The 22,748-nt window shown below is 38.8% G+C and overlaps 1 protein-coding gene across 2 annotated transcripts in view; it reads right to left on the bottom strand.

The window, feature by feature from the left end:
• MSR1 (macrophage scavenger receptor 1) overlaps nt 1-22,748 on the bottom strand; it is a 77,139-nt gene that overhangs the window by 26,353 nt on the left and 28,038 nt on the right. For both annotated transcript variants that reach the window (XM_070408296.1, XM_070408297.1), the window contains exons 5-8: nt 21,389-21,575; nt 13,046-13,126; nt 7,794-7,883; nt 1,336-1,389 (exon numbers count right to left, since the gene is read on the bottom strand). In XM_070408296.1, coding sequence (XP_070264397.1) covers nt 1,336-1,389; nt 7,794-7,883; nt 13,046-13,126; nt 21,389-21,575 — 412 coding nt within the window. The remainder of the gene's footprint in view (nt 1-1,335; nt 1,390-7,793; nt 7,884-13,045; nt 13,127-21,388; nt 21,576-22,748) is intronic.

Here is a 22,748-nt window from a genome sequence, read left to right as displayed (position 1 = left end):
ATAACAACACCAATAATCATTGAATAACACTAAAGCACTGTGAGGAGCCACACAATGCTAGTGTTACTCAATTCAAGGGCAAAGAGATCAACAATGCAACATTGATAGAAAGGCCATGTGGTTACACATACTTTAATGCCTGGCATTCACAATAATGACGCTAAATTGTCTAAAGATGGCATCCACACACAGAATTAGGTTAAAATAATTACTTTTGTTAATGCAGAGAAACTGGTACTGAATTTTTAAATTATAATTATTATGGAAAACTGTTAGATCTGTTTGTATGTTAAGGGACTTGCCATAATCTGTGTATTGATTCTACTTCTGGAAAATTCTCTATTAAAAATATTCCCACAAGATCATGTATGAGAATGCTCTATGTAGCATAGTTTATTAAACCCAAATCAAAGCAAGCAAAAATCTTCAAGTGCTCATGACTAGTGGATTGAATGATATATTATGGTAATTGTTGTATAGCTGTACAATGGAATAATGTATAGCCACTGAGAGCAAAAATGTAGAATCATATATACTGACATGGGTAAAGATTATGATCCATGTGTATGTGTACCAGCTATTCCCACAGACATACACACACACATGGCAAGTAGCTCCTATTGGGAATACATGGGAGCAATCCATGAATTCTAAGAAGTAGGGATTCCTTATTCCTTTTCATAATCCTTTCATTATATCTGTGTAGATTTGGCCAAGGCAGTGATTGCCTATGGCATATGGAAGATCTCGTCTAATATTTAGTTTGGAAGGCCCAATTTACAGATTCTCTACCTTGCAATATGAGGTTAGCCTCCATCGAACAGAGATTCCTTTTGTGAAATCTCTTCTTTTGTAGTTTTGAAGGACTCTGACATAGAATACCACTTTTCACATTTTTAGTTAAATAAAACAAAACACCCCCAGCCACCTGAGAATTAGTCTGTCAAGGTTCTTAGATTGTCCAGGTTCCTATATTAATATTTCTGTTAGCTGAGGTAACAGGTAAGGTGGCTGTAATTGTTCCTTCAACAAATAGAAATTGGCTTGAAAATTGAACAATTTTCTACATGGAATTTTTAGAAAATAGTGCTCATCACAAAACCAAAACACAAATGGGTAATGAGATTCAAAGTGTTGTACAATTTTAATCTACTTGTTTTACTCCAATTAGTACACTGTGATTGTAGAAAACGGGGGCTGACTTCCAGACTCTCTATGGATCAGTGCTGAAGCTCTTCCTCAGCAGTTGCCTCAAGCCCAGACCGCTACTATCAAAGCTTGTTTATTACAGAGGTGCACAGAAAAAAAAAGAGAAACAAGAAACTATAAACTTACATGCCAAGCTTCTACTCCCTTTTTCCCCTTTCTGGCCTTTTTGTCCAGGATTTCCTTGGGGGAAAATAGAAAAAGAAAACAAACAAACAAAAAAGACACTTTAAAAATTCGGATAATTCATAATGCTTGCTTTAAATGGAGACGGAACATTACAGAGTAATCTAAAATATCACTTTATAACAACCTACAGAATTCAAATATAATGTTAATGTTGATGATGATGATGATTATATTATTTCAGAAGCCCTATTACAAACCTGGCACTGTTCTGGGTAGATCCTTTACATACATTATCTTAAATAATGTACAAGGGCATTAAATGTCCATTTTCCTAAAAGCAGGCAAAACTAAGGTATAATCAATTAGGTTTGGGCTTATTCATCTTTTTAAAAAAAATAAATATTCCTGTTTCTTTTTTAAAAATATATTTTTACTAGAGGCCCGATGCACGAAATTCTTGCATGGGTAGGGTCCCTAGGCCTGGCCGGCAATCAGGGTTGATCTGTGGAACAACCAGGGGGCGTTTGGGGGGCCCCTGCTGGCACTCACCCTGGCCAGCCTGGCGCCACCCACTTGCCAGACCGGCCCCCCACAGCAGCTGCTGGTCTCCTCCCTCTGTGGGGTGACTGGCGGGGCAACCGGGGATGGGGGGCCCTGTTGGCACCCTCCTTGGCTGGCCTGGGGCCTGCGGGCTGGGGGTAGCTCCTCCGTTGAGCATCTGCCCCCTGGTGGTCAGTGCGCATCATAGTGACTGGTCATTCTACTGGTTGTTCCGCCATTAGGTGGATTTGCATATTAGACTTTTATTCTATAGGACTGATTTCAGAAAGGAAGAGGTAGAGAGAAAAAGAAACAACAATGATGAGAGAAAATCATGGATTGGCTGCCTCCCGCATGCCCCTATTGGGGATCGAGCCTGTAACCCAGTCATGTGCACTGACTGGGAATCAAACCGTGACCTCCTGGTTCAGAGGTCCACACTGAACTACTGAGCCACGCTGGCTGGTGGTTATTCATCTTAGTTGTTCTCTTGACTTTGCCTTCCTCCCTACCCCAGGAATCCTGGAATCTTCCACCTCAGTCTAAACTGTGTTGTTCTATTCCCATTACAATTTATCTGTCTTGTTTTCCTTCTCCTTAGACTGGTGCATCCCAAAGACTGGGCTGTGAATGAATTTCTGGGAGTGCAATCCCTGACCTATTGAATCAGAAATGCTGGGGGTCAAGCCTGGCAAGCTGTTTGAACAGGCCCTACAGATGATTCTGGTGTCTGCTCAAGTTTGAGAACCACAAACCCAAAGAAATTCCATGCATATTTCAGGTCTGCGCTAACACTAACATGTTTTGCTGTACAGAATCAATCATTCTCTACTCTCCATTCCCATAGCATTTTGTCCTGCTTCCTACAGGCTTATGACTTAGCACATTGCATCAGAGCTAACTGCTTCTGCATTTCTCTGTCACCTGATCCTTGACGGAAGCAACTATGCTATATTTATCCGCAACACAGTAAACTCTCACAAAATTGTGTTGACTGGGTGCATGAATGAATGAATGCCCTTCCAAGTACTTGGGCTAGTGGACATTTGTTTAACTTTAGGGCTCTAAAAGTAGAAAAATGCCTAAAACTTGTAAAAGCTATAGCTAAAAACCAACATGTATACACAGCTTGCTTTATGATAAAAATTGTTTGAAGCATTTTAAGGAATCTATTGATTACTTATAGTTTATAGTATATATTCATTTATAAAATTAATCATTATGATTTAATGTCAATAGGAAGTTACAAATAAACTGTACCAGAAAGAGACCCAAACAAAATCTTACCATGATTTGTTTTTTATAGAAAATCTAAAACATAGGGTCCTCTTATTAGCAATGTTTTGTAGATAAGAAAACTGAGGCACAGAGAGGCTAACTGTGTGGAGAGGTAGGATTCAGATATAGGATTCAAATATGTACTATCTCTGTAAGATACAAATATATAATATACTACCCCTGTTTTTCCCAAAAGGGCAAAGAAAATATTATATATGGAATAACTATGTGCTCCCATGAAATTCAAGACCAAGCCACTTTGACAAATGTTTAACCCCCCAAATGAACAATCTAAGATTAGATATTTCACATAAACTTTACAGAATCATCATTTTAATTAAACTTTTTAAAAAATATATATTTCTTTTATTTATTTCAGAGAGGAAGGGAGAGGGAGATAGAAACATCAATGATGAGAGAGAATCATTGATTGGCTGCCTCCTGCAAGTCCCCTACTGGGGATCAAGCCCGCAACCTGGGCATGTGCCCTTGACTGGAATCAAACTCAGGACCCCTTAGTCCACAGGCTGACACTCTATCCACTGAGCCAAATCAGCCAGGGCTAATTAAACTTTAAAAAGAGTAGTCATTGTGAGGAAATTTCTGGAAGATAACTTCTCAAGGGTAGGGAACTAGCTTGTCTTGTGTCCTCGCCTGCAAGCACAGTATATGAGGCCATGTAGGCACTCAGTTAATGAGGTAAGCTATTTCTCCTTTAATAGGGCAATTTGTGCTATAGTTATTCTGGCGTTTATTCCTAACTTCTTCCCTGACCAGTTACAGAGGAAAGTTGTGCAAAGTTAACAGACTGGTGGGAGAACAGTCCGGCTCTCTTTAACATTCCTAAAATTTCTGTGTCATTTCCTCTTTTTGTATAAATTTCTAGAAAGACAAATTAGTTCATCATAAAATTAATCATTATACACTGCACCAGAAAGAGTCCCAAACAAAATATTACCATGTTTGCCAAGGATCCTATCTAATAAAGGGGGAGTATGCTAATTGACCCTCACACCGTTGCAAAGATGGCAGTGCCCACAGCCAATAAGGGAATATGCTAATTGACTGCCACACCTTCAAATGTGGTGGTGCCCACAGCCACAAGATGGTGGTACCCAGTCCCCTCAGCCCCGCTGGGGCAGCAGACCTGCCTCTGGAGGCCCCCAGTCCCCTCAGTCCCCAGCCGCCAGGGCTGGCCCAAGGCGCAGGCAAGCCTTGGATGTTGGCTGCCCAGCTGCCCATGGCTGCCTGAGGCTCAGGTAACCAAGGCCGGCCAAGGCTTGCACTGCTGGCAGTGGCAGCAGCAGAGGTGTGATGGGGGCATCACCTTCCCCTGATTGCCAGGTTGCCTCCCACCCCTGAGGGCTCCCAGACTGTGAGAGGGGGCAGGCCAGACTGAGTGACAACCCCCCCGCATGAATTTTGTGCACTGGGCCTCTAGTAGTAAATGACCAGCTCTTTGAGATACATAGCAGACTAATACACCATTTTAATTTTAAACTTAGAATACAGATGAAACAGGAATTTTTAGGGGTAAAAAAGCAGGTTTTAGAAATTAAGGGGACCATGGAAGAAACACAGGGCTGCAGAGCAGCAGAAGGTATATTTCCATAGAATAGGGGAGCTGAAAAGCTGCAACAGGCACATTTCCATAGAATGGGGGAGCTGGAAACAGCAAAAGATCTATATTTACAAAATAAAGGGAAGGAAGCCCTTTATCCAGAAGGAGAAGAAACCCCAAAGGGAATAGGAAAATAATAAAGAAGGAGGAGAGGAAAACCTCCCATGTCCCCTGTGAGGTTGACCTTTGAGTTCAGAGGTTACTATAGTAACCAGTCCAAGGAAATAGTGACCAATCAGAGGGGATATCAAGGGACCAAGATCTGCAGCCTTTATAAGCCATAGGGAAAAGGAGCTCAGTGGACTCTTTCCCCAACCCCATGTGGGAGTCTGTGCTGTGAGAATCTTTCCCTTTCCACACATGGGAGTCTGTACTTGTTCTTCAGTAAATTTCTGCCTTTGCTATACCACCTTCCGTCCATGGTTTTCATTCTTCGATTCACACAGACAAAGAGCCCAGGAACCATTCTGCCCAGGGGGAGCACTGCGTTTTCCAGTCCAAAAATTCCGTTTCACAGATAAAATATGTTTTCTCACTTCACAGAATTATTTTGAATTTTCTTAGAATCTATAAATAGCTTTGAAATTTTGTCAAATTCAAGATTTTTAAATACTTTTCTACTGAACCCAACTTGTCATATAGGAAATTCACAATTCCTAAGTGATGCAGATAACTTCCAACAAGTTAACAAATGAACAAACACTTCTTCCCAGGATGCCAAAAAGGCCTGATTAAAGCTGGATGGTTTTAGAGATGGTTGGTGCCTAAATACACCATTCAGTTCAGGGACTCAGGTCTCTGGTAGAGACAGTGTAGGTTGCATATTTGTGGCCAGCTGATTTTCCTCGAAGCCTAATGCCACTGGCAGTCCATAAACACTGACAGTGACAAAAATACCTCAACGTACCTATTAGAATTGCTAAAATCCAAAACACTAACAACACCAAATGCCTGAGGATCTGGGATAATAGGAATTCTCATTCACTTTTGGTGGGAATGCAAAATGGTACATACACTTTGGAAGACAGTTTGGCAGTTTTTTACAAAGCTAAATACAAGTTTACCATGCAATCCAGCAATTGCACTTCTAGGTAAACTCATGTTCACACAAAAATGTGCATATGTATGCTTAATGCATCTTTTTTCAGGATTGCCAAGATTTGGAAGAAAGTAAGATATTCTTCAGTTGGTGAATGGATAAATAAACTATAGTACATGTATATAATAGAATATACTGAGCGTTAAAAAGAGCTATCAGGCCACAAAAAGATATGCAGAATTTTAAATGCATTCACTTAAATTGCTAAGTGAAATAAGCCACTCGAAAAAGATGACATATAGTTGGACTCCAATTATATGACATTCTGGAAAAGGTAAAAGTATGGAGGTAGCAAAAGGATCAGTGGTTCAGAAGGAACTGGGTAAGGATGTCCTAAATATCAAGATATTTAGGATAGTAAAATTCCTCTGTATCTATACTAATAAAAGGGTAATATGCTAATTAGACTGGATAGACCGGACATCTTCCGGATGTCCTTCTGGACAAAGCCATGATGGTGGGGGCTGAGGCAGAGGTGGTTAGGGGCAATCAGGCCGGCAAGGAAGAGCAGTTAGGGGCAATCGGGCTGGCAGGGGAGAGCAGTTAGGGGAGATAAGGCCAACAGGGAAGAGCAGTTAGGGGCGATCAGGCAGGCAGGCAGAGGAGGTTAGGGGTGATCAGGCAGGCAGGCAGGTGAGTGGTTAGGAGCCAGCGGTCCCTGATTGCGAGAGGGATGTCCCCTGTGGGATCAAGTCTAAACCAGCAGTCGAAAATCCCCCAAGGGATCCCAGGTTGGAGAGGGTGCAGGCTGGGCTGAGGGACCCCCCCCCCCACCTGCACGAATATCGTGCACCAGGTCTCTAGTGATATTATAATGGTGGATACATGCAATTATTCATTTGTCTAAACCCATAGGATGAACATCACCAAGAGTGAACCCTAATGTAAACTGTGAACTTTAATTAGTAATAATGTATCAATACTGGTTTGTCATTTGTAACAAATGCACCACACTAAGGCAAGTTATGAATAATAGTGGTAACTGGCCTGGCCAGTTTTTGTTTTGACCTATGAACCCGGAGGTCACAGTTAGATTCCCAGTCAGGGTACATGCCCAGGTTGCAGACTCGATCCCCAGTAGTGGGTGTGCAGGAGGCAGCCGATCAATGATTCTCTCATCACTGATTTTTCTGTTTCTCCCTCCTCCTTTCCTTCCTCTCTGAAATCAACAAAAATATATTTAAAAAATAAAAACAATAGTGGTAACTGTACGTGGATAGGTGGCATATGGAAAGTATATATTTTCTGTGCAATTTTCCTAGAAACCTAAAACTATTCTAAAAAACATACTCTATTTTTTTAAAATGATAAAGATCATATTCTCTTGGTCATAATTTACTTTAAATTAGGAAAAAATAAACCTGTTCAAGTCTAAATGTCTGTGCAAAGTTCATAATTCAAGTTTAAGCTACTGACTAGTGTAAGGAATAGAAATAATATCATCATGTATATAAACCTTAAATGACATGAATAATGTTGATTATTAAGTAGTAATATGTAACAGCAGGCAGTTTATCTTGCATAGGATAGGATTTCAGGCTCATCTGTGTTTTCCTAACTATACCTTGAGAGGGTTTGGCTGGTTTTGGTTAAAGCAATATTTATACTTTGCTTGTTTGTCTTTGCCAGTCTTTCCCCTCTCTTTGTTCTAAAATAGATACCATTCTTCATGGTGATTTATGGTTGTGTGGAGTTTATAAATCCTCTGTTGTTGTTGTTTAACTATGTTCCTTTGGGACATAGAAACTTTCCTCAAGAGAATAATAATCAATTTCAAAATGTTTCAGACCACTAAATATACTGCATTTGAGGGATACTATTCATACTGTGATGACCATTGTTATGTAAGAAGCTGAAAAAATACCTATGATCCAGTATTTATTTTACATATTCTATGAAGAAAATACATTATCGTAATACCTGGCCTCCCAGTCTTCCCTGCTGGTCCTATGAATCCTCGACTTCCAGGAAAGCCAATCGATCCACGATCACCTTTAAGACCTGGAGGACCTGCATGGTTAATGAATAAAAAAGAAATAAATAATAATTCATTTTTCAATTAGACTCCAGAGTATAATGAAACAATATAGTTTCATTAATGAATACGATATAGCTGACTCTCCAAATAATAGTATCTTTCCTAAAATTCCATATACTATATCTATACAGTAAGTAGAAACATTCATTTTACATCTAAACAGTAGGTAGTAACGTTATTAGTACATTGTAGGTTTTCAATAAATAACAATAAACAAATAAAAGCATATCAGGGGGAAAAAGTCTTGGCGTTTTAACCAGAGGGCTTATGTTATCTAATCAGGAACCTTCAAATGGCAGGATTTGCTGTAACTATAATGATAACTTTTAAATGTATAAGCTGAAAATTGAAGTCTTAAGATTTGGCCCAGAAAAAGCACAGCTCAAGCAATGAGAAGTATCAAAGAGTATTTATTTTTAAAAATCAGGCTCCTAGTTTTGGAATATATTACTCTAGCTCTCATGAAATTGTTTTAAATATTCCATTATAATCCAGAACAACAATGTAACTCCACACACACACACACACACACACACACAGTTGTTTTTTCACTCTAACCTGCTATGTTGACTACAAAAACTGCATATAAAAGCAAATATTTTCCTATCGAATAAAATATTCCATCTGAAATCAAATAGCTTGAGATAAGTTATGGTAAAAATACCATTTTAGGTATGTTTATCAGTTCCCAGAGCACATTGGGAAGCATATTATGAAAAAATAATTATAAATCTTTTGCCAATGTCAATCTCTTAATATACTGCCACCAGTTTACAAGTTCCAGGAGTCAGGGCTTATACATATTTAATTCATTAAAAGATATTTTCTTAAAGTTCATCATATAGAAGCCTAAATTTTGGCTAACTGTTCTCTAAGAAATATTCAGTTTAAGAAGTATATTATTATAATTAGTTAGAAGTATTATTCAACCTTGTGTAAAAGTTGAATTCCAACAGGCATGAAGCAGATATTCAAAGCAATAAAATGATAAAATATGTTTAGAAATATTAGTAAAGTCAGGACATCTCTATTTTATTTAATTATACAATATATACTATGTTATATATGTTGGTATATTGTATATATACTGGTATATATATATGCACATATATAGATAGATTTCATATATAGTATATGTGTGTGTGTGTGTATATATATATGGTGTATACACAGTATGCATATACATAGTTGTATACATAGCATACAGCCTAAAAAAGACCTGACATCAGTTCTCAAAACAGGCTGATAGGTTAATATTTATACCTTTCTTCATTCTCCAAGCAAGGCAGTCAGACCTTTGCACTTGCAAGTATTAAGATCTGTCTCTCAAATTTACAAATAAAAACTGACTCTGAACTTTTTATTTTTCTTTATCTTAGAACACTCTTCACTTTTTATAGAGTGCCACTCACTGGTGACTCCCATGTTGACCATTTTCTCCATTAATCCAACCGTAACATACTGAGCATGCATATTGTTCCAGTCCCTGCCCATTCTGGAGTTATAAAGGCTCTTATCCAAACAGATCTTCCAGTGTGGAGACAGATGGTACCAAAGTTAACAGATAAACATTGGAGGTAATTTTGGAGATTAAAATTTTAGGAAAACAAAGAAATGTAATAGAGAATGCCTCTGGGGATCAGAAAGAGCCTCTCCAATGACGGCCCACTGAGTACATCAGAGTGACCTTCAGAATACAGCTGTTCAACCAGAGAGTATGTTACCTTCTCAATAAGTGAACAAATGAATCCATAAAAAAAGCACGTGTGATACTCAAAAAAAGCACGTGTGATAGAAATTACTCAATTGACAGGCCTCTATTATGGGATGTTTAAGCCGACTCCATATTGCCCAATGGTTTGTTTAATGATGTCTGAAAATGTGACCTCTACATATAAGCACCACTATTGAATTTTATTCCAAGAGATCAGATTCTCTGAGCCTTTTAGGTCAATTAACTAATTCTCTGCAATAATCTGTGGCAAGAGGAAAGGATCTGGCACCTGCCTCTAATCCACAGGCAACACAAGTACATTTTACACAGAATCTCAGCTATGACATCTTTTAAGGGGCCTTACACCTCATTTGATTCAAGTCTGTCATTTTATAGAGGCAGGAACAGAAGACAGAGAGATCCAGTTGTTTATATAACGCTGGTCTGACCATGAGCCACACATCCTGGGTCCCTAGCTCTCCATTCTGGCTTCTTTCTGTGGTCTAGCTGACTGGTTAAGAACACGGAACCTGTAGTCCTGTCCATCTGGGTTCAAATACTGGCCCTGCCTCTTAGCTGCTGCTTGATCTCTGGCAGGCCACTTAACCTTCGTGGCATCTATAAAATGGTATATTATTTGTCCCTATATCACAAGCTTGATGTGATTATTAAAAGAGCTAATTCATGTAAAACACTTAGAAAAAGTGCCTGCCTTATGATAAATGCTTTCTTCGCCCTCCTCCTCCTCCTCCTCCTCCTCCTCCTTTATAGTAATATAATTATTACTTCACCAGCCTTTTGTGAAGACTGCTAAATTTAGTTTTATTTAATGATATGTACAAAGTTAGCAGTGCCATTTTTTTAATTCATTGGCACAACATGTATATTTAGCAAGCACTGTCCTGAGGAAGCCTGAGGCGGGGCGTCTGTAGGTCAGTCCGGCAGTAGGAGTGGGCTGGAATAAAGACATGCCTGGAAATAAAGTCAGATACCATATGGTTCCTGTACTCCAATATCCAACATGAGGCTAGGGTTCATTTATCCTCCAGAGGCATGATTCCATGGTGGAAAATACAGACCACATAAGGAAAGTCAACAGCCCCAGTGGATGAGAATTTTGCAGCCAATGAGTCTTTGGTTCTCCCTCAAGGCATCTTATGAAGGTTGTACCTCCTGTGCCTACAGGTCAGGCTCCCCTTTGATCCCATAATGGGAAGAAAGGCTACCAAGAGGTTTCTATAGGAACTAGGAGGTGTTCTTCAAAGCATTCCCAATGTGATGAAATAACCCTAAAAGTGGCCCCCCCAAAATCTCATGTGAGATCAGGAATCCTTGATTATGACACTCATCACCCTTATGTAATTGCTTATCATACTGTAAGTTCTGTGAAGGCAGAAACTGCATTTCTGTGCACGGGATCCACAGAGGCCTGTGAAGCACCAGGCACAGGGAAAGAAGAGTATCTCGAGTAAAAGGCAATAATAGGTCCTTCTCCCAGGCATAACTCCGAGGAAATGACACTCTGAATAAATTTCTATCATATTATTTTGAGGTAAAGCATATTTTAGCATAATATCCACCCCGTACATGAGTAAAATTGTGATGGTATTGATTACTTAAGACCACCAGCACAACCACTTAAGTTTCTCAGATTTTCATATTATTGGTGTGAGTCTAAGTGACTTTGACTTTGTCAAGCTGAGTTTAGTGGGTTTCATTAGATGTGTAGGTGGAATTTTAATAAACTTGCTCAAATCAGGAAGTAGAATTATCCTGACAGTCCATTATATATTCTTAACTTCTTTATTCCAGTACCAACTATGGCCAGTTTGGCAATTTGGCAGAGGACAAAACAGAATGCGGCAATTAAGGAAGGAGGAATTCATTAAGAGAGATGCCTGATGACTTGGGTACTTCTGCGACAGTACACCAAACCAAGTGGAGACCTAACCATCTAAAAGAGTCCACTTATCACCCCAACAAATGAAATCTTTCTGTTATGAGGGCCTGTATAATGCCTATTTGTGTACCGGTAAATGAGCAGTACCAACAGCAACAGACTAAGCTCTCACTACAAGAATCAAAGCAGCTTTGCCATGGCATTTGTTTATGGTATTAACTAGAGCTAAGGCTTGTAAATCCTTCTTTGTGTTTCATGCATCCATAGTTCAGAAAGAGCTGCAGAAGATGCTCCCAGATGAGGCTTTGCAGGGCAAGTTGTAACCCATTCTCCACTTTTATGGCTGAATTATAAAGCTGTGACAATTGTACTCTGTGATGGAGGAGCTGACAGGCCTCTGACAATAGCAGCTCTGGCAGCTGACTACTACTGGTTACTTCACCTGCTTAGGCCATTAATGCACCATTATTAAGATCTGCTTAATGCTAGTCAAGTAGAAAGACTTTTCTGAATAAAGAATCTTCCCTGACAGTACTTTCAAATGCACACAGGTATTTTTTTTTAGAAATGATTTTTAAAATTTTTCTCACATAAACCTCATATGATGAGTTTTTAAACACAATGATGTAAAGGTCAGGTAGGTGTAAAATCCATGCTTTTCATTTTTAAAAATTATTTTTCTGATGTCACCTGGGGTGGTCAATACATTGATTGGAAAAAATAGTATTTCATATAATCAGAAGACAGAAAAATAAGATGAAGTACATGATCTTTAGACACTTTTGTCAGCACAAACCATCTCGTTATAATTAGACCATGCAATATACTCCCCACTTTCAAAAAACATGTGGGTATTTGATTTCTAGCCAAGAATAACATGACAATCATGTTATTGTTGCTGTCTTCTTTATTTTCTTGAGATCGAAGAAAGTTTATGCTCTTTCGCCTTCTCTGTCTTCTACTATCTTCTTTCAAAATATTGCTTTCAATATTATAACATAGACAGAGAAAAATCATTTGAAACAGTTTTGCTCTAACTAAAATACAGAGAATGTCTGTCAGCACAGGAAAAAATCACCTGCATTCTAGTCAATATTTGCATTTGGATTTCATAGGTTTATGCAGATATATTCCACTTAAGGGCTATACAAGAAATATAAGCGAACTTGCTTTTGACTTATATTAATGAATATTTTTGTATCTCAAAAACCAGATAACTTACAAATATATTTAAAGTGAAGATGATTTTCATGTTCTCTTTCACATGTGATCTAAACCTAGATCACTGCCATATACTGTCTTCAGCCCATGGTACAGAGACTCCCTACATTTATGAGGTTTGTGAACCACCCCATGTGGTTGCTCTGGCTAAAGCATTTAACTTTCTTCCGAATCAGTGTTTGCCATTCAGTACATTATAGTGATTAGGCTGCTGGAACAGGTAATGTGCCCTTCAATGTATACACACACTGCGCACATACATGGATGTGTATATGACTAAGTAGTTTCTATTATCATACCTATTGGACCCGGAAGGCCTGGTGGACCAGTTTCTCCAATGAAGCCTCTATCTCCTTTTTCACCTGGGGGTCCAGGTGGCCCTTTAAAAAATAAATTACAATTACTGATCATAGTTTTAAAACATAGGAAAATGAACTTATTTGTTAAGACAACTGTATAAGTAAATCCAGAGTCTGTTATTTGTTACACAATAATGAAGAATAAATAAGAAGGAAGCATACCCATATTGAGTAATGCAATGCCCTATACTGGTAAAAATGAGCCAGCCCTAAATTAGACAACCTAATTATGTATAAGTATTTATGTGTGCCTAGCACTCTTCCAGGTTCTCAGAAGCTGAGGGCAGAGAAGAGACAATGAGTCAATGATGGCACAAACCCACAGTAGTATTATGCACATGCTTGGCATAATTCACTGTATTGAGTTCCATACTGTGTGGGAAATGTATAAGTAAGGACTTATAACTCATGACAGATACCCTCAAGGGAAACAAAACCACACATACTAGACAACCTAAACAATGTTGAAAGTGACAAACTCAGATATTTGGTAGGGTCAGATCAGCACGGGTAGCAATATTTGAAAAGGCTTTATTGAGGGAGTGGGATTTGCAGGATATTTTGAACACTGAATAGAATGACACGAAAGAGAATTTTGGATAAGTGGGAGAGATGTGGGGAATGGCAGGCAGGTGAAAATGAATAAAGGAATAGTTTTTCAAGTAAAATATTAAGTATGATATATATATGATTGGAGGGGCTGTGCAGGGAATATTAATGACTAGTTGGCCTCACAATTTCCAAGGTGTCCCTGAGTATTGACTTAGAGCAACACTTACACAGTCATTTGAATTTTTTGTGCCCAGTAAAACAGATATAAGATATGTGGTGATCACTTCTTTAGAATGATGGTGCTGAGAATGTCTTTAGAACCTAAAGGTATCCTAACTAGTATTATCTCTTCTATACAGAGTGCACAGGGCAAAAATACCATTTCCTACCTTTAAAGCAAAACACGTAGCAATTTTATCAGCTCCAAGAGGAAGAAACAAACCAGATGCATCATCCTATCTAATAATAGACAAACATGGTAATTGACCGTACCTTTGCTACGCATCCCATGGGCTAATCAGCGAGATATGCAAATTAACACAACCAAGATGGCAGCTGACAGCCACGCAGCTGAAGCGAGCAGGAGGCTTGCTTGCTCCAGTGATGGAGGAAGCCAAGGTTCCCTGCCTGCTGTGGCCCAGCTCTGAGCTCCGAAAGCAACAAAATTTCAATTATAGAAGCTAAACAAACCCCAGATACCTGCTTTCAGCAGGCCGTGGCCACAGAGCTGGAGCGAGCAGGAGCCTGGCTCTTAGCTCCAGTGACAGCAACAAAGTTTCAATTATAGAAGGTAAATAAATCCCAGAATAAAAAAAAGAAAAAAAAGAAAAAAAGGAGAGGCTGGGAGCTTCAGTCGCCGGCCAGCCTGAAAATGGCCCTCAGTCCCTCATCCAGACTGGCCAGGCACCCCAGTGGGGACCCCCACCCTAAAGGGGGTGTGGCCAGTCTGAAAACAGCCATCAGCCCCTCATCCAGGCTGGCTAGGCACCCCAGTGGGGACCCCCACCCTGAAGGGGGTGTGACCAGCTGCAAACAGCCATCAGCCCCTCACCCAGGCTGGCCAAGCACCCAGGGGGGCCCCCACCCTGATCCGGGACACCCTTCAGGGCAAACCAGCCGGCCCCCACCCGTGCACCAGGCCTCTATCCTATATAGTAAAAGGGTAATACGAAAACTGACCCTAACAGCAGAAAGACTGGGAATGACTGGTCACTATGACACACACTGACCACCAGGGGGCAGACACTCAATGCAGAAGCTGCCCTCTCATGGTCAGTGAGCTCCCACTGGGGGAGCTCTGCTCAGCCACAAGCCAGGCTGATGGCTGCCAGTACAGTGGTGGTGGTGGGAGCCTCTCCCGCCTCCTCAGCAGCATTAAGGATATCCAACTGCAGCTTAGGTCTGCTCCCTGCTGGCAAGTGTACATCCCCCGAGGGCTGCCGGGCTGCCAGAGGGATGTCTGATTGCCAGCTTAGGCTCAATCCCCTGGGGAGCAGGCCTAAGCCAGCAGGTGGTCATCCCCCGAAGGGTCCCAGACTGCAAGAGGGCACAGGCCGGACTGAGGGACGCCCCCCCGCCCCCCCCCCCCCCCCCCCCCCGGCCGAGTGCACAAATTTTTGTGCACAGGGCCTATAGTCCTATATAATAAAAGGGTAATATGCAAATTTACCCTAAAGGCATACCAACCAGGAATGACTGGTCGCTATGACATGCACTGACCACCAGGGGGAAGATACTCAATGCAGGCATATCATTATTTTAAATCCTCAGATGATAAAATAGCACTAACAATATCTGCTGAAATTTGTAGTTATGCTTCATGTCCTAATCATTATGATAACAAATTATTTATTTTGTTCTCAATCTTGCCTCATATTGAGATCAAATGTTAAGTAGGCTCTAACTACTTACACCTGCCCCCTTTTTAATATTCTTCCAGTGTTCATGCTCACCGACTTAGATATGTTTAATCTGGAAAAGCCTTAAAGATTGTTTAGTCAAACATACTTGTAGAGGGTCAGAGAAAGTGAGTTATTCAAGGTCTTAAAGCTAATTGGGTAAAACCAAAACTAGAACCCTTCTTTCCTGACATCATAGGCCAGTGGTTGGCAAACTGTGGCTCGCTAGCCACATGCGGCTCTTTGACCCCTTGAGTGTGACTCTTCCACAAAATACCGACTTCTGTGCATGGGCCATGAAGTTTCAATCACACTGTACGTGCGCACCCGCACGTGGTATTTTGTGGAAGAGCCACACTCAAGGGGTCAAAGAGCCGCATGTGGCTCGTGAGCCAGTTTGCTGACCACTGGCCTAGGCTATAGTATTCCAAATTTAATTGAGTTCATTTTTGACATCTGTTCTTCCATTATTCCTGAGATTAATTTTTCCTCTATAGTGGCTAAAGACACATCAATCTATTTTTAAATTCCAATAATTAATTGCACACAAATATCCAAATTTAAATACCACCAATTGCTTATTCTTCTTCCCTACCATGAAATATATATATTTGGATTTTGCTTTTAGGTGCTGGAAAAATACATTAACATTTTCCCAAGTGAGCATTATGTTATCTTTTTTCACTACTGAGACATATTTTATTTCTCTTAGCTTCCTGCCTCAGTGTTCACCTACTTAAGTCATGTTGTCCCCCACTCTCTACCAAATTGTTTACCATTTTAATAATTTAGTCCTTTAAACTCTAATTACTATAATTAGCTGAGAAATGTATTAAAACATTTTCATTTCTTTTATTTTTATAGTTATTTAGCAATTGTTAATATAAAGAAAAGGACAGAAAGTAATGATATGATCCTACAACCCACAAATGATAAAGAACTCATTAATTTATAAAATATACATTGAGTGGCCAGATTATTATGACCACCTGACGTTTGTAGGCAAATTATCTATAATTTCACGCTGAAGTTGCTAGAGGGCCAGACCATTATAAATAGGGAAGCAGGTTGTTTACCATGACAGTAGAAGTGATTTTTTTCTGAAGATATGTGTAAACAATGCGATTTAACAGCCTTTGAACATAGGATATATAAATCTGAGTGGCCAGATTATTATGACCACCCCATCAGTACTTTGTTGGGCCACCTTTTGCCTTCAATACTGCAGCGATTCTTCTTGGCACTGACGCCACGAGATGTTGAAAAGTGATGTGAGGAATCTGACACCACGCCTGACGGATAGCACTGTCCAGTTCTGTGACATTTGATGGTGTGGAACCAGCTGCCTGATGGCTCTTTTAACTTTGTCCCACAAATGCTCAATTGGATTGAGATCTGGTGATTGTGGGGGCCGCCTAAGCAAGGTAAAGTCTCCCTCATGTTCTTGAAACCACTCTTGCACAATACGAGCACCGTGGCACGGTGCATTGTCTTGTTGGAAGAAGCCATCTCCATTGGGATATGCCATCAACATGATAGGATGAACTTGATCAGCAACGATACTCAGGTATGTGGTGCTATTCAGACTTTGTTCCACACGAATTAAAGGGCCCAAATCATGCCAGGAAAACATGCCCCAAACCATAACACTGCCCCCACCAGCTTGAAGGGTTGTACTCATGCATGTGGGGTGCATGCTTTCATGTTGTTTCCGCCAAATTCTCACTCTGCCATCTGCATGATGCAAATGGAAATGTTATTCATCGCACCACATGACTTTTTTCCAATGCTCGACTGTCCAATCCTTGTGTTCCTGTGTGAATTGGAGACATTTTATCTTGGTAACTGCAGACATCAAAGGCGTTCGAACAGGCCTTCGGCTTCCATATCCCATATGATGCAGTGTACGGCTAATTTGCCTACAAATGTCAGGTGGTCATAATAATCTGGCCACTCACGTTCAAATATATTCCACATTCAAAGACTGTTAAATCGCATTGTTTACCCATATCTTCAGAAAAAAATCACTTCTACTGGTAAACAACCTGCTTCCCTATTTATAATGGTCTGGCCCTCTGGCAACGTCAGTGTGAAATTATAGCTAATTTGCCTACAAAAGTCAGGTGGTCATAATAATCTGGCCACTCAGTGTATATTTCTGGGTTGTAGTTTAATAAATATCTATTTATAAATGTATTTTATGGCTAGATGCTACAAAGAATATAGAAATAGTCCTTTATTATAAGGAACTTATTGTTTCCAAGAAGATCTAACATTTCACTACAAGGTAATATGAGATACTTTTATATATGACAATCATATTAAGAATACTCCTGTGAAAAAAATACTGTTCAATATTAAGCAAAATATAAATGTCAGCAGCAGTATTACTATGGTGGAACCAGAGAAGGCTTCACGTAAGAGCTAACGTATTAGATGGACATTGAATGGTAGATATTTTCAGATACTAATAGAAGAGGAAAGATATTATTTCAAGTGAAGGAAAAGACCCGAGGCAGGATGTATGAAAGTACTGGGTATGTTATAATCACAGTAAAATCAATTGAAATATTTTGGATCAAAACGAGAAAAGGAGAGCATGAGACATTAAAAAATAGTTAAGAAACACATTACACAATACTTTAAATGCTAAAAAGAGACATATACTGTATGTCTAATGAGGAGGCAGTGAGTGGCTTTTTGTAATCTAGGTTCCCTTCAGGAACACTGCATTCTAACAAGAATGTAGAAAGGATTATAGTGTGAAGGATTGAGGCAGGAAATGATTGGGAGACTATTTCAATAGTCTTGCAGAGCAGTAATAAAAACAGTTTACACAAGAATATAAAGGGTAGAACATAAGAACCAATTGCCTTGGGAGAAAGAATAAAAAATAATTAAATGTTCTATCTTGGAAACTTGGAAGAATGCCATTGCCATTACAAAGTGTAACTTGACGAGATAGTACTAAAAATGAAAACAAAAGTTCTAGTTTCACATAGTCATTCAATACACATATAGTTGCTCACCCACTATATATCAGGTGCTCTAACAGGTGCTAGAAAAGACAGAGTGTAAGAGAGACAAGACCCAACTTCCTGGAGCTCACATTCTATTGAAAGATATATAATAAACAAATAGCAAATGAAAGTGGAAAACAATTTCATATAGCCATAGGTACTATGAGGAACTTAAAGTAAATAAAGATAGAGAGATGGAGAGAAGAATGAGAATGAGAATGAGGAAGGGAGAACTCATCTCTAAAAAGGTGATTTTGAGTGGAGCCAAGAAGGAGTGGACAGAGAGAGTCTAGTGCTGATTGCAGATAGCAACAGGTGAAACTAGCACTTCCTCCCTATTAACTTACACTTTTTTAAAAAATTCTCACATAAGAATATGTTCTTATTGGTGAGAAAGAGAGAGAGAGAGAGAGAGAGAGAGAGAGAGAGAGAGAGAGAGAGAGAAACATGGGTGTGAGAGAGAAACATTGATTGATTTCCTCCCACACACACTCTGACTGGGGACTGAATCTGCAACCTAAGTATGTGTCCAGATGAGGAATCCTTTTGGTGTATGGGAGAACCCTCCAACCAACTGAGCCACAGGGTCTGGGCTTAACTCACAGCTTTTAATGGCATTTTCATTCTTCTAGATTTATAAGCTAGACAGAGGGAAAATTAGAAAATAAGGGCAGATAAGGAGATGGGTGCCAGACCAAGTAGAAGTTTAGATTTTCTTACATGTCCAATAGGGAGATATTGGACCATCTTTGCTTGAGAGAGGAAAGGTCTAATTATATTTTTAAACTAGAGGCCTGATGCATGAAATTCATGTAAGAGTAAGCCTTCCTTTCCTTGGTTGCTGGCACCGGCTACCCTCCGGCACCTGCAACCCGGGCTTCCCTTGCAGCCCCGGCTTCGTCCGGAAGGACATCTGGTCTAATTAGCATATTATGCTTTTACTAGAGGCCTGATGCATGAAATTCGTGCAAGGGGCTCAGCCCTGGTAACTGCGGCGGCTGCCTCAGCCCTCACAGCCCCTGGCTTCGTCCGGAAGGTTGTCCAGAAGGACGTTTGGCTATCTGGCCTAATTAGCATATTATGCTTTTATTATTATAGATTATTATAGGTATGTTTTTATTGATTTTAGAGAGAAAGGAAGGGAGAGGGATAGAGAGATAGAAACTTCAATGAGAGAAATACTGATCAGCTGCCCCCTGCAATGCCCCCTACTGGGGATCAATCCAGCAACCTGGAATGTGCCCTCACCTGGAATCGAACCATAACTTCCTGGTACATGGGCCAACTATCAACCACTGAGACACCCCAGCCAGGCTAATGATATTTTTTGATAGCACTCTTTTGCTCTAAATTATGTAGAATGAATTAAGAGTACAGTTTGGCTAAACCAGGGGTCCTCAAACTTTTTCAACAGGGGGCCAGTTCACTGTCCCTCAGACTGTTGGAGGGCCAGACTATAGTTTAAAAAAAAACTATGAACAAATTCCTATGCACACTGCACATATCTTATTTTGAAGTAAAAAAACAAAACGGGAACAAATACAATATTTGTATTTGCATGTGGCCCACAGGCCGTAGTTTGAGGACCCCTGGGCTAAACAATTAGGAAGCTGATGGAGTACATTGAACTGGAGTATAGTTGCTTGAATTAGAATAGTAGCAGATGAGATAGTGAAAATGAATTTTATTTGAAATATTGTGAGTTAACAGGACTCATAGATGGATTGGATGTAGGGAGTGAGAGGAAAATGTCAAAGATAGTCTCCAAGATGTTTGAGTGAGTAACAAATTGAACAATGATACAACCAACAGATAAGACCGGGAAAGCAACAGATTTGGGAGTGGATAGAGTGAGATGCTCAAGAATCAACGGTTTAGATTTGGATTTGTAAAGTTTAGGATCTTTATTTGAAATCTAAAGTGTAGTTAGAGCGAAAGCTGACTAATGAAAATTTTCTTTATCATCTATTTTAATGTAATTATTAAAGAATATATACGTGTTCTCTATAAGTAAGCTATACTGCACAGTAATAAAGAGAACATCCCTGCAATCCAAGAAATAGGTATCTAATCTACATTCTACCAGACTCATTCTTCTACTTCCTTTTCAAAGATAGTTAAAAAGATAACATGAAGTTTGTATGTCTCATTTCCCTGCATTTAAAAAATAAGCTTTCTTATTGCATATGTATATATCTATAAATATAGATTATTTACGTTTTCTGAATTGTAAGCATTGGAAACAAAAATGTACTCTATATAGTCTTCTGGGACTTGTTCTTTATGAGAGATGAACCTAAACAAAAGAATACCAAAGGTTGAAAGTAAATATGAAAAATACTAAAAATGTAAATAATTAGAAGCTAGTGTAAAAATACTAATTTGCAAATTCACCTGGCTTTATAAACAAATGAAAAAGAAATGGACAAATTCATTTATTTTTGGAGAGTTCAAAAACTTTTCTAATTAATAATACAATAGTGTAAAACATAAGAAAGAATCTGGAAGTTTGAAAAAGAGAATTAACAAGCTTGATTTATAGACAGATAGAGAACTTTGTGCCTTACAGAAAACTTGGAACAATGACTCATTAGAACTTGAGATTTCTTTTTTTTATCCCTTTCTATTTAAAGGATACCAGGAGACTGTTAGCTTACCATGTCCTAATATGATCTGAAGATTTCTTTCTATAGATATTTGTAGTAAATGTATGCTCAAAAACTATTTTAAGTCATAGGATTTTGAAGATCAAATCTCATGTGTATCATTACATTTTAATATATCATTTTCTGAAAGAAAAGAAGGTATTTTACCTTGAATTAAAGTGATATTTTTCAGTGTCTGAGAATGTTCCCAATCTTTCAGTCTGAGATCATTAGTGATGTTGTTCAATAGTTTCACTTCTCCTTTTATTTCCTGTTCCAAATGTGCTTGTTTTTCTTTCATAGACATAATTTCTGCTGATGCATTGTGCACACGCTCCTCTAATTTACTCATCTCCTGCGAAGCATAACCAAGCATCCACAATTTTTGTTACACCATTATTTAAAAAATATGTAAGCTTAAGAAACCCTGGAAGCCAGGTTTAAAAAAAAATACATATAACATTACAAGAATATTATGGAATAAGAATACAGAAATTAGAGAACTATTTTAAAAGATTAATTATTTGGTTTTGAAGCATTTCCTCTTTTGACTGAACAACTGAATATTCACACCTTCTGCCCTGCTCCCCACTTAGTTTAATATATCTAAGGTATTCTTCTATTTCCAAATATATAGATGTCAAAACGCTAATAAAATAATTTTAAAACACTTGTGATATGATTTTTAATTATCTGAAGTAAAACTATTTTATACTGTACTTATAGTAAAATTTAGTATTCCAATTCTGTGAATGTGACAGATTGAATATATAATTGTTTTATATCAATAACAAAGTTTAATGCCATATTTTCCGGTGGAAATGAACATTCAGGATCGCTTTTCATATTCAATACAATCTCAACTAGCATATTAACAATATCTTATTTTTAATTTTTATTGCCTCTGTATTTGAATTTCATTATTATTTTGTTTTTAATGGCATTTATATGCCTGCATGCATATATGCATATATAGAGAGATTGTGAACAAGAGAGATAGTACTTGTTTGATCTGGGACATGCTTTAATTTTTGACTCAATAATATATTTAAATTTTTACTCAATAATATATCTACCTATTATAATACTTAGAGGCTGCCTTATATTTAATAATTTAATGGAAATATACTGCATGTATTTTTCATAGTTTATTTGATTCTTATTAGAGTTTTGAGCTGCGCATATTTTACAATTTTAAATAATGCTATAATGAACATCTTTTAAAATTTTTTATTGATTTCAGAGAGGGAGAAGGATAGAGAGAATCATTGATCAGCTGCCCCCTGCATAACCTCTATTGGGGATCAAGCCTGCAACCCAGACATGTGCCATGACTGGGATTGGAATCATTGACTTCCTAGCTCATAGGCCAACAGGTCAACATTCAACCAGTGCACCACACTGGCTGGGCTGAACATCATTTTATATATATGTGTGTGTTTCTATAGGACAGCGTCCTGAAAGAGAATCTGATCAAAGGGTGTAAATATTAAATTTTTTGTTCAATATTTTCACACTGTTCTCCAAA

This window comes from Myotis yumanensis, unplaced genomic scaffold, assembly GCF_028538775.1.
Source record: "Myotis yumanensis isolate MYYU_CA2020_CCGP unplaced genomic scaffold, mMyoYum1.0.hap1 SCAF_3, whole genome shotgun sequence".
Taxonomy (NCBI): domain Eukaryota; kingdom Metazoa; phylum Chordata; class Mammalia; order Chiroptera; family Vespertilionidae; genus Myotis; species Myotis yumanensis.
This window is presented reverse-complemented; position numbering and strand designations above follow the sequence as displayed.